Genomic DNA, 12,108 nt, shown 5'->3' with positions numbered 1-12,108 from the left:
TGCCATGGGTTTGAGGAGACTGCTCATGTCGTGGTTCATTTGGTCCGTCAGGTTTTGAACGGTTGCATAATACCCTCTTTGTACAACAAAGTGATGCTCCGTGCTTCCTTCACCCGTGGTGATAACATACTTATGGTCTTCTTTAATATTATCCCATGTGTTCGGGTACTGTATTTCCACCAGACCCACTTCCCACGGCCCCTGTAGGTCCAAAGGTCTAGCTAATTGTGTGGTAAAATTAGAGCTGGTGTTTTGTGGAAATATTCTCACAGAGGCGTTACTAGGCAGCATTATGTAAAATCCCCCTTCATTCATTTTTTTCTTTTTATGATACAAGGCCTTTTCAAATCAAATGTCTTGAATCTCTGATGCTTTTAACCAGCTGCTAAATTTTTCGGGCCATCCTCGCCATTTCACAAAGCACTGCTTGTTCTTACTTCTCCCTTTTACCTTTAGAACCTTATCAACGTGGTATATTCTGTCCTGTTGAGGGATGACTTTCTATAATTCTTTGGGATAAAAAGAACCTTGAATGGTTTCCTCACCATAATCTTGTATCTTGTACACTGTTTTCTGACCCCTGTTTAAGACATCAGTTATTATAAATATCTCATCTGTCCATTAGGGATGTGAATCGTGTGCCCGATCGTTTTAATGATTGGGTTCGGCTGGGGGAGGGGGGAAATCGCCATTTTGAATACTGGCAATACGGCCAGAGTGCAGGAGGTCGCTCCCGGACCCCTGCTGGACTTTTGGCAACGCTGGCCAAAAGTCCCTGGGGGTCCAGTGGGGGTCTGGGAGCGACCCCTCCCCCAGCCGAACCCGATCGTTAAAACGATCGGGCACACATCTTTATGTCTTTTTTGAAAATTACCCTCTAAGAATCACTATAAAAGCTTCACTTAGTTACCCACCCTGCCCTCCCCCATTCAGAGAGCGTGAGCCCTGCCCCTGAACATTCCGAAGACGAGCCATAGGGAAAAGCTGAAGCACAAGTCAAAACCTTATCCTTTTGTGTTGATGATTTTTTTTCCCTATGTAGTGTAGTCCATTAGAACATAAGAACATAAGAAATTGCCATGCTGGGTCAGACCAAGGGTCCATCAAGCCCAGCATCCTGTTTCCAACAGAGGCCAAACCAGGCCACAAGAACCTGGCAATCACCCAAACACCAAAAAATCCCATGCTACTGATGCAATCAATAGCAGTGGCTATTCCCCAAGTAAACGATTAATAGCAGTTAATGGACTTCTCCTCCAAGAACTTATCCAAACCTTTTTTGAACCCAGCTACACTAACTGCACTAACCACATCCTCTGGCAACAAATCCCAGAGCTTTATTGTGCGTTGAGTGAAAAAGAATTCTCTCAGATTAGTCTTAAATATGCTACTTGCTAACTTCATGGAATGCCCCCTAGTCCTTCTATTATTTGAAAGTGTAAATAACCAAGTCACATCTACTCGTTCAAGACCTCTCATGATCTTAAAGACCTCTATCATATCCCCGCTCAGCCGTCTCTTCTCCAAGCTGAACAGCCCTAACCTCTTCAGCCTTTCCTCATAGGGGAGCTGTTCCATCCCCTTTCTTACTTTGGTTGCCCTTCTCTGTACCTTCTCCATCGCAACTATATCTTTTCTGAGATGCGGCGACCAGAACTGCACACAGTATTCAAGGCGCAGACTCACCATGGAGCGATATAGAGGCATTATGACATTTTTCATTTTATTAACCATTCCCTTTCTAATAATTCCCAACATTCTGTTTGCCCTTTTGACTGCTGCAGCACACTGAGCCGACGATTTTAAAGTATTATCCACTATGATGCCTAGATCTTTTTCCTGGGTGGTAGCTCCTAATATGGAACCGAACATCGTTTAACTACAGTAAGGGTTATTTTTCCCTATATGCAACACTTTGCACTTGTCCACATTAAATTTCATCTGCCATTTGGATGCCCAATCTTCCAGATTTGCAAGGTCCTCCTGTAATGTATCACAGTCCGCTTGTGATTTAACTACTCTGATTAATTTTGTATCATCTGCAAATTTGATAACCTCACTCATGGTATTCCTTTCCAGATCATTTATATATATATTGAAAAGCACTCGTCCAAGTACAGATCCCTGAGGCACTCCACTGTTTACCCTTTTCCACTGAGAAAATTGACCATTTATTCATACTCTGTTTCCTGTCTTTTAACCAGTTTGTATTCCATGAAAGGACATCGCCTCCTATCCCATGACTTTTTAGTTTTCGTAGAAGCCTCTCAGAGTCATTATACTACCTTCAATGAAGAAAAGAAAAGCAATACTTGTACTGTAAATTAGTTCCTCAAAACCAAAACTCTACTGAATTCTGCATTATCGCAGGGAAAATAACCCAATGAATTATAAAAATATGATTAGTTACGACACACAGGAGCATATGCCTTACCTTCTAGAGCTGAAGACAGAGGAGACTCGTTGGCAATACCCTGCACCTCCTTTAGGATTTTCTTGGCTTCCTCCAACTCCTTCCAAATCAGGAACACATCTTCTCTGACACCGGCTCCTGGGAACAAATGCACAGCAAATACTGGTTACAGTGGACAGAATTTTAGCAGGTTAGATGGGAGTTACAGATTATTTCTATTGCTCTTGATGGCCTGTGAGATTCTGATGCATTTGTAGAGTGTAAATTCAATCCCTCAAATGACTGTTTTCTAGCATAAATAGCACCAGCATGGACATTATTTTAGCATATGTAAGCCCCTTCATTCCCCCCTTTAGTTAAGCAGCTCTTTCTGATACCTTTTCTAACGTTCACTATCCTCTTTCAGGATGCGCACCCAAAACTAATACCCTAGTGCCAAATTTATGTGAAAAAAGAAATACCTTGCAGGTTATGGTATCTTTTGTTGAACTGACATTAGAATAATCCAAATCCAAATGTCTGAACAAGCACTGCATGTGGCCTAAAAAGGTCATTTACTGCATTGTCTTTGGATAAGTCCTATGTGGGTCTGAAAAAAAGATACCACAACCTACAAATTTGTGCAAATGCAAACCCCATACACCAACATATCCTGATGAAACCTTTGGGCCTGATGTATTTTTAATTTGTGTGCAATCCACCTGGAATATGGTGTTTCTCGTGGAAGAGTGGGCTATAGATTACAAATTAAATTAAAAGGGTTTTTCCTATTTTGTGTGGATGGGAAACATGCAAATATAGGCTTCTTTATGCAGTAGACGGATGACATCTTTGTTCCTGAATGCCATTCCCTCTCCTTGGAGGGGGTCAATTTTCAATAGCCTGCCTAGATGCAAAGTGTGCAGGTACAAATCTACCTATAGATCTGACAAACAGGTTTTTGAAAATACTTGCATGGCTTATCTTTGAAGATTCACTTAACTACGCATAATGCGCATATGCAGCTCTTTTTTTTTTTGCAGGTGGAGGAACTGGGAGGATAAAGTTTACTATGGATTTGAAAATACCACATTCTACCTGTATCTTTCACTCTCCTGACCAAAATACATTCCCAGGGTCGCTCCTTTTACATGCACATAAAGGTATGCACGTTGATGCTGTGCGGCTGACTCTCAACCCCTCAATACTGACATCCTATAACTCCTCTATGGAACAAACTCCGCTGGTTACCTGCTCTGTCCAGAATCCACTTCAAGTCATTTTTCCTGAGAATAAAGGCACTCAGTGATATAGGTCCATTCTAGTTAAAAGAACTAGCTAGGTAGTGCCAGGAAGATCTTTAAGTTCAGAACTGGAAGCTTTTCTAAGGATTCCATCTCAAAAAGAATCTAAATTAATGAGTACCAAAAAAAACGAGTGTTTTTTGTAGCTGCTCCATCTCTGTGCAATCTTCTGCCCTGAGATCTGCATCAAATCTCAGGCCTTTTTCAGTTACTGAAGTTAACTAAAATGTGGCTCTTCCTTTCACCTTTTGCCACTTAAAATCTTTACCATAGATTAGGAAAATATGGCATAATCTATAGCCGATATATTTTGGTTTTAATACTTTCACTCTGACTATTTTCTATTGCCTTATGCATGTTTCAATTTGGAATTGGACATTAACTAGAGTAGACTTCCTTTTGTAATTTGCCTGTGCCTGGGACCTTATTTAATTCTAATTACAATTCTGTTTTATATCATTGTGTAATGCTTTTTATTGTAATGTTTGAATTTGCTCTCTTCTGTGTTATGCTCTGTAATTATGGGCTTTTTGCTGTGATCAATATATAACGTATGACCTTTTGTAGCTTATTTTTACCTATTTCATATTTTGTGCGTTGCCTGTCGTATTGCACTGCGTTTCATTTGGTTTGAAGCGTGTTATTTTGTTTAATAATTATGTTGCAAACCACCATAGGTGATCCTTGAACTGGGAATGTCAGTCTAGATGCTTAAATAAATAAATCAAAATTGTGTTTACATGGCAAATTTTGGATGGGTTAATTTTCATTGTTGCCAGACAGCGGATATTCTAGAAGCAGTTGATCTGAAGTAGTAGAGACATTGTCAGAAGTATTATATAACAGTACTTCCATCTCATTATTCATTCTGAGTGTTCATCAATAGCTGAATTTTTTCATTCTTGCCACAGCATCTTGATGCAGGATCAGATGTAACATATACCAAGATTTGTATTGTGTGATGTGCTACTTTTTCCTTGTGTTTTTGTTTTTTTACTTTTAGATTCGCTTTTAATCTAAAGAAGTTAATTTGGCAGAGAGGGATAAGGTACTGAATGATACTGTGCTGCCTAGCACAGTATCATTCAGTGTTGTCTGTGTCACGATGAAGGCTGAAGCTCACTGACTTCTTGAAAGGATGAATTGGAAACTCATGACGTTCTGGAGTGCTTGATGCAGCTTGTTTACATTATCTTCAAGGCAATCAGAAGACTGCATGGGCTGGCTCAGTAACTGGTGGTAAGTACTGCGCATTGGCATGCAGAAGATCACCATTTCAAATCCCAGGTCTTCTGGCAGAGGAAAAAGAGCCGGCAGGGCAGGATGAAGCAAAGGAGCCTGCATCCAACATCAGTTTGGAAATTAAGGGAGCCAAAGGCATGGCTTGCTTCTGTATACCTCTGCTGGTCAGAGGCATTTCAGTATCAGGGCTGGCACCAGTTATGTTGTAAATACCACTACCAGAGAAGTGATAACTACAGTTACTGAGCCAGCTTTTTTTCCCCAGTGGAGAAAGGTAAATAGTGAAGTGCCCCAGTGGTCTGTCCCAGAACTAGTGTTATTCATTAATGATCCGGAAAAGGGAGGAAAGAGTTAAGTGGGCAAATCTGTAGAGGACACAAAAATATTTAAAGTGTTAAAAAACAAACAGACTTTGAGAAACTGCAGGAAGACCTTGCAAGACGGGGGAACTGGGCATTTAAATGGCTGATGAAAGTTAATGAAGACAAATGCAAAATGACATATAGAGAGAAAAATAATTCTAATTATATGTTACATAATGCTGGATTCTGTATTAGGAGTCACCACCAAGGAAAGGGTTTTTGGAGTCATTGTAGTCAATATGTTGAAAGCTCAGTATTCAATGGTGGTGAAAAAAGGAAATAGAATGTTAAGAATTATTCTGAAAGGAATGAAGAACACTGTGGCTATCCTAATGCTTCTGTATAGCTCTATGGTGCAGCTGCACCTTGAGTGTCGCCTTAGCTCAACAAAGTTATAGTAGAACTGGAAAGGTACAGAGAAGGGAAACTGTTGTAACTTTGTACCCTTGGGCTGAGGCAGGATTGGCTATACCTGAAGGGAGGAGCCCTGCAGGTTCCCACCATTGGTAGGCGAACCCAGGTGAACAAGAGACTAATCAGGACCTTCACCTATACCAGCCCTCGTTTCCCTAGGGTTGAGCCTTTGGGTGCCGGGGCCAGCAGGACTTAGGTGAGGTCTCTACTGATGGCAGGAGAGGTCCATGGTAAGCTGGGTCATAGGCCAGCGGCAATCAGATGTATCAGTGATCCAGGCAATGCTTCAAGGCAGACAGTGGTCAAGTGTATTGTTTTCTGGGCAATGGTCAGAGGCAGGCAGCAGTCAAGCATATCAGAGATCCAAGGTCGAGGTCAAACCAGGCATCTGTCCCAAGGGGAGACAAGAGGGATGGATAGGCAGGGCAGACAGGCAAGGATAAGAATAAGTGGACAGCATGAATGAAGACAAACGGAGCCAGAACTGAAGACAGGCTGGACTGGAACTGAAGACAAGCAGGACAAGCCTGGAATGAAGACGAGATGCTGGGAAGCAACACGCACTATGAAGCGTAGCTGGACCTGTTGCTGAGGGACAGAAAGGGCTTTTTACAGGCCTTAGCATGTGATGTCGTTGGGAGGTGCTGCTGGCCTTTTCCCGCAGTGGGCCCTTTAAATGGGGAAAGGTCGGGCATGCGCATGCCTAGGGAGGAGAGTGACTTGGCATCACTGGCAACATCCTGCCACGAGAAGCACTGGTGGTGTTTCATCACATCAGAACACGGCATCCCACCGCAAGGAGGTCCAGAGGCAGGAGGCTGCATTGGGAGCCAGCGGGAACAGCCCGGCAAGGAGTGTGGTGGTCTGCGGGAGCAGTCCACGGACCACCAAGCACAACAGAAACAAAAATGATAAAAGGAATGAAATGGTTCCCTTATGAAGAATGGATAAACAGGTTAGGGCTCATCAGCTTAAAGAAAAGATATGATAGGGTTTATAAAACCATGAGTAGAACAGAACAGGTAAATATAGAATGGTTATTTACACTTTCAAATAGTATGTGAAAGATGAAATAGGGCAAGTTGACGAACTAAAGAGTAGCAAATCACCTAGACCAGATGCTATACATCCCAATGTGCTGAAAAAAAACTGAAAAATGAAATTGCAGACCTGCTATTAGTAATTTATAAATTATCATTAAAATCATCTATGGTACCTGAAGACTGGAGAGTTGCCAATGTAATTTCAATTTTTAAACAGGGATCTATGTGTGAACCAGGAAACTTACAGACTAGTGAGTCTGACATCTGACCCAGGCAAAATGGTAGAAACTATATAAATAACAAAATTGCTGAACATACAGATAGGCATAGTTTAATGGGACAAAACCAATATGGAATTAGCCAAGGGAAGTCTTGCCTCATCACTTTGCTACATTTTTTTGATGGCATAAATAAATGTGGATAAAGGTGAGCCAGGGATATAGTGTATCTGGATTTCCAGACAGCATTTGACAAAGTTCCTAATGAGAGACTTCTTAGGAAATTAAAAAGTTATGGGAAGGGAACAGTGTCTTATGGATTGAGAACTAGTTAAAAGTTAGAAAACAGAGAGTAGAGATAAAAGTCAATTTTCCCAATGGAGAAAGGTGAATAGTGGAGTGTCCCAGGAATCTGGTCTGGGACCACCGCATTTTATTTATTTATAAACAACCTGGAAATGGGAACAATGAGTGAGGTGATCAAATTTGTCGAAGACAAAAATTATTAAAAGTTGTTAAATCACATGAGGATTGTGAGAAATTCAAAGAAGACCTTGCAAAACTGGAAGACTAGGCATGCAAATGGGAAATTAAATTTAACATAGTCAAGTGCAAAGTGATGCAGTTGGGGAAGAGTAACTCAAATTATAGCTATAAATGCACAGTTCCTTTCTGCACAGCCTGCCTGCCTCACCGTGCCTTGCTTCTGCCTGCAATGACACCTCCCTACCAGCAAAGGCCTCCAGCGAGCTCTGCTTCCAGCTGTCTGAGCCACCTCCTCACTGGCCATCTGATTTAGAAATCCTTGCACTATTTAATCCAGCCTTGCCAGTACCTTGATGCCTCTTTATGGAGTCACCCTTGGTTCTCTCACTTGGCCACTCTTATTTTGCTCCATGTCTTATGGCCTCCGGGCTTTCTTGTACCTTACACCTTGTCTTGTGGCCTATTTAGGCCTCTCCTTGCCTTCTGGCCTCTAGGCTGTTACCTTGTACCTTATTCTGTGGCCTATTCAGGCCTTACATTGCCTTGTGGCATTTGGGCCTACTCTTACCTTAGACCTTGCTCTGTGGCCTACTCAGATTTACTTTGCCTTGTGACCTCCGGGCTTATGCTTAGTGGCCTATGGGCCTTTTGTACTGCTGCCTCAGTGTTTAGTGTTATCCTTGTCTAGTACTTGTCCGGTCCTGATCTTGTTTGCCTTGTCTAGTCCTGTTCTTGCTGGTCTTGTTGTGCCCTGCCCAGTCCAGTCCCTAGCATCCATTCCCTGCTTTGCCTTGCCCAAGTCTGTGTCTGTATCCAGTCCCAGTCTATGCTCAGTATCCTGCCCAGCCTATGTTTGTATCCAGTTCCAGCCCTTGTTTAGTATCCCACTACCATCCTATTCCAGTATCCAGTCTACAACTCCTTGCCTGTTCCAGTACTCCTCAGCTCCTTCCCTATTCTAGTACCCACATCTCTATTTCCAGTCTGTCTCTGCCCACAATGTCCAGCCTGTGCCTGACCTCAGTTCCATCTTTACCTGCCCTGTTCAGCCTATCCAGCATGGCCCACCAGGTTCAGCTTATCCTGCCTACCCAGCCTCATCCAGCCAGTCCAAGTTGCATCAAACCTGCCTAGCTTTGTCCAGCCTGCCCAGATCACATCATATTGTTCAGCCACTGAAGCTAAGCCCTATCCACCCCTAGAATCCAAGGGCTCAACCTGCTGGGGAGGGAGATGGCTAGGCAGAAAATAAGCCCCAATCCAACTCAGTGGTCCTGTACAGCTACCTGCCCTGATCTGAGCCTGACTTCAACAGCTCCTGCTCGCCTCAACCTCTTCCACAGATCTTCTGTCCCTACCTAAGATCTGCTGGCACTAGCATCCGAGGGCTCAACCTAAGGGGGAACATGGAAAAGTATAGGCAAAGCTCCTACTGTAGGAAGGGTGGGTAATAAATGTTTTTATTACCCAATAATGGATGAGACAGAGGCCCAATAAATACAATTGGGCCTCTGTCTCATCCAACTCCACCTGCCGATGGTGGGGACCTGCAGGGCTCCACTTTGCAGGTTATGCCAACTACACTTCGGTCTAAGAGTTCACGCCCATAACAGATTGCCGAAGCCATAGACCCGGCAGACATCACAGCCTTGCAGGCCATTCTGGGCCTCACTCACAAGTTACAGGAACAACAGAAGTTTCTGGAGGTTTTGGCCTTATCAATGGAATGCTTCTCCACCCAGCTGGATGCGACCGCAGCTTCAGCCGCACCTACCCGTCCCATACAGCAGCTGCCAGCTTCACCTCACACGCCGGGGACTCTAAACAATGCCATGGGTTCCTGAACCAGTGCTATATGTCCTTTACACTATAGGCATTCATATTTTCAGATGTGGTGAAGACCAAATATATTCTCTCCCTCCTGGATGGCAAGGCTCTGGCTTGGGCACCTCCCCTCTGGGAGCATACAGATGCCCTGCTACATGACCTGCTGCAGTTTACTGCCATTTTCAAAATGGTCTTTGAAGAGCTGGGCTGCTTGGCCACTATGGGATCAGAGCTTCTCCACCTGTGCTAGGGCACCTGGATCCTAGCAGAATTCATCATCAAGTTCCAGACCCTGGCGATGGAACTTAACTGGCGGGACGACTGTCTTCGCACCATTTTCCTGGAGGGCGTGTCCCCCAGGATCAAAGATGAGCTAGTGGCCCAAGACCTCTCTATGACCTTGGAAGGTCTCACTGAACTGATGGCAAGATTGACCGCTGCCTCCAACAACAGATGAGAGAGGATCAATCAACCTGTAGAGCCATTATGTTGGCACCCCAGTTCCAGCACTCGTGGCACCACTGGTACATGCTCCTCCCTCTGCTGGTTCATTCAAAGAATCTATGCAGCTGGGCCACAGCCATCTAGCTCCCAAGCAGAGACTCCACCACAGGCAATTAGGCTTGTGCCTATATTGTGCGAGCAAAGGTCACTTATTAGCCCAATTCCAGCTGAAACCAAGAAATGACAGAGGCTAGGATCCAGTACACAGAAAGAAACCAATTTGATTTAGAACGGGCCAGCCCACTCTTCTTTGCTTGCTTTCTTTTTTTTTTTTAATTCTTTCTTTATTATAATTTTACAAGAAAACACAGAACATGAGAAAACATGATAACATAGTGGAAAACATTAGCACATAATGGAAACCATTAGAACATAGTGGAAACGTAGTGGAAACCCCTCCCCCCCTCCCCACCCATCCCCCCCCCCCCCCATACATCACAGTCCATACACATGGCAAAATCGGCTGAATATTCCAGTACTGACCCCTCAGTGTCCCCTAAACTGATCACTCAGTCTCTCCCGAATGTGTATATTTGTATCCAGTAACTTTGCTTGCTTTCTAAAGTTTTAATTTATACCAAAATGGTTTGTGGTAACTGAGCATATTGGAATATTGCATCAGTTTTTTTTCCCTTGTCTAACTATCTGCCTGTCTTGCTCTGAGGCAAGCTACAGAAGGGGCAGGGTGGGGGAACATTACACTGCCTGTAACTGCCTTCCATAAACACCACAGACCCACCTAAACAGATCTATACACACAGATATGCAAATACATACAAACATCATCTCTGACACTTCTCAAGCCACACCCCCACATACACACCTCCCCCAACACCCCACACACTTAGCTCATACAAACCCACATACCTACACGCATATCCCAGGCCCCAAGCATAAACGCAGACATCTGAGATTTCCCACAATCCGTGTGTGTTTGTGTGTTTATGTCTACTTCTCCTCCATAAAATGTAACACCTTTCGCTTTGACCTTGCAAATAGAAAGAAAACAATTTTGTTTAGCATTAGGGAGTCCACTCTTCCTTGCTTTCTTTTGAAAGTTTGAATTTACCGCAGAATAATTTATGATAACTGAACATATCAGGATGTTGATTCAGATTTTGTTCCCCTGTCTCTCTCTCTTTCTCCGCCTGCCTTGCTCTGGGCCAAGCTACATAAAGTGGTGGTAAAAGAAGGGCTTTTGAAATAGGGCGCTTGTCAGAATTAAATTGCTTTTAACTGATTTCCGTAAATACCACAATCCTATTTAAGGCCTCACATAAAACACACAGACATACATACACCTTCCCTGATACTTCCTAAATCAACCCTCCCACACTACCCTTTACACAACCCCCCCCCCACTCACACACATCCTCCTCTTTATACACATTCTCCCACTACATACACACACACACATCCATACCCAACCTCCAGACATCCTACAGACTATGTGCCCCCCTTCCCAACACACACATATGCATTGCAACAAGTGGGATAAGTATATGGAGGCACAACATTTACTCAATAGGTGATACAAGAACTCACCGCCCCCTTCTGCAAACCTGTTTTAGAATGCATTCCCAAAAGACATGCCTCTGCATATTTTCCCTATTTAAGAACATAAGAAGTGCCAAACTGGGTCAGACCAATGGTTTATCAAGCCTAGAATCCTTTCTCTGACAGTGGCAAGTTTGAGTCACTTAGAACTGCCTATCAGAAGCCCATCCCATGTTGTTCACCCCCAAAAGTAGAAGGCGGAGACCCCCAAGTCTATCTGGCTAAAGAACTCATTCTCTAACTATGTAAGAAATGATAGGCTACAGATATGTCAAGAAAATGTGTATAATAAAATTATGAACAATTTATAATCTTGTGTATAGAGATAAGACCTCAGTATTGGCAGGAGATCTGTACCAACAGAAACTTCTAATGGCCAATTGGTCCAATCACTGGTCTTGTAACCAATCTATTAAATACCACATCATTATTTTCCAACACTACTTTCAATACTACTTCTAGCACTTGGTCAGATTTATTGGCACTTTCTAAACGCATCACAAGAAGTGAACTACATGGTATCACTCATAGAATATTGTAAACATGAACGGATACCTAGAGGTCTCAGGATCCAGAAAGAACCCAAACTTTTTGTTGAAGATCAAGATTTCTTAGAAAAATGGAACTCCATACTCAATAAGTGTTCCCTGGACCTGATGGTCCTAATTATAGAATCATCACACATCTTATGCAATCAGTTGAGAACTGAGTTGGATGAGAAATTGGTCACTTTAAAAACAGAAACAGAGGCTTTTGAGC

At 43.2% G+C, this 12,108-nt stretch overlaps 1 protein-coding gene across 1 annotated transcript in view; it reads right to left on the bottom strand.

Annotated features, from left to right (window-relative positions):
• VWA3B (von Willebrand factor A domain containing 3B) overlaps positions 1 to 12,108 on the bottom strand; it is a 632,585-nt gene that overhangs the window by 494,681 nt on the left and 125,796 nt on the right. The window contains exon 9 of the mRNA XM_029603312.1: positions 2,435 to 2,551. Coding sequence (XP_029459172.1) covers positions 2,435 to 2,551 — 117 coding nt within the window. The remainder of the gene's footprint in view (positions 1 to 2,434; positions 2,552 to 12,108) is intronic.

Source organism: Rhinatrema bivittatum, chromosome 5 (genome assembly GCF_901001135.1).
Source record: "Rhinatrema bivittatum chromosome 5, aRhiBiv1.1, whole genome shotgun sequence".
In the NCBI taxonomy this organism is placed as follows: domain Eukaryota; kingdom Metazoa; phylum Chordata; class Amphibia; order Gymnophiona; family Rhinatrematidae; genus Rhinatrema; species Rhinatrema bivittatum.
This window is presented reverse-complemented; position numbering and strand designations above follow the sequence as displayed.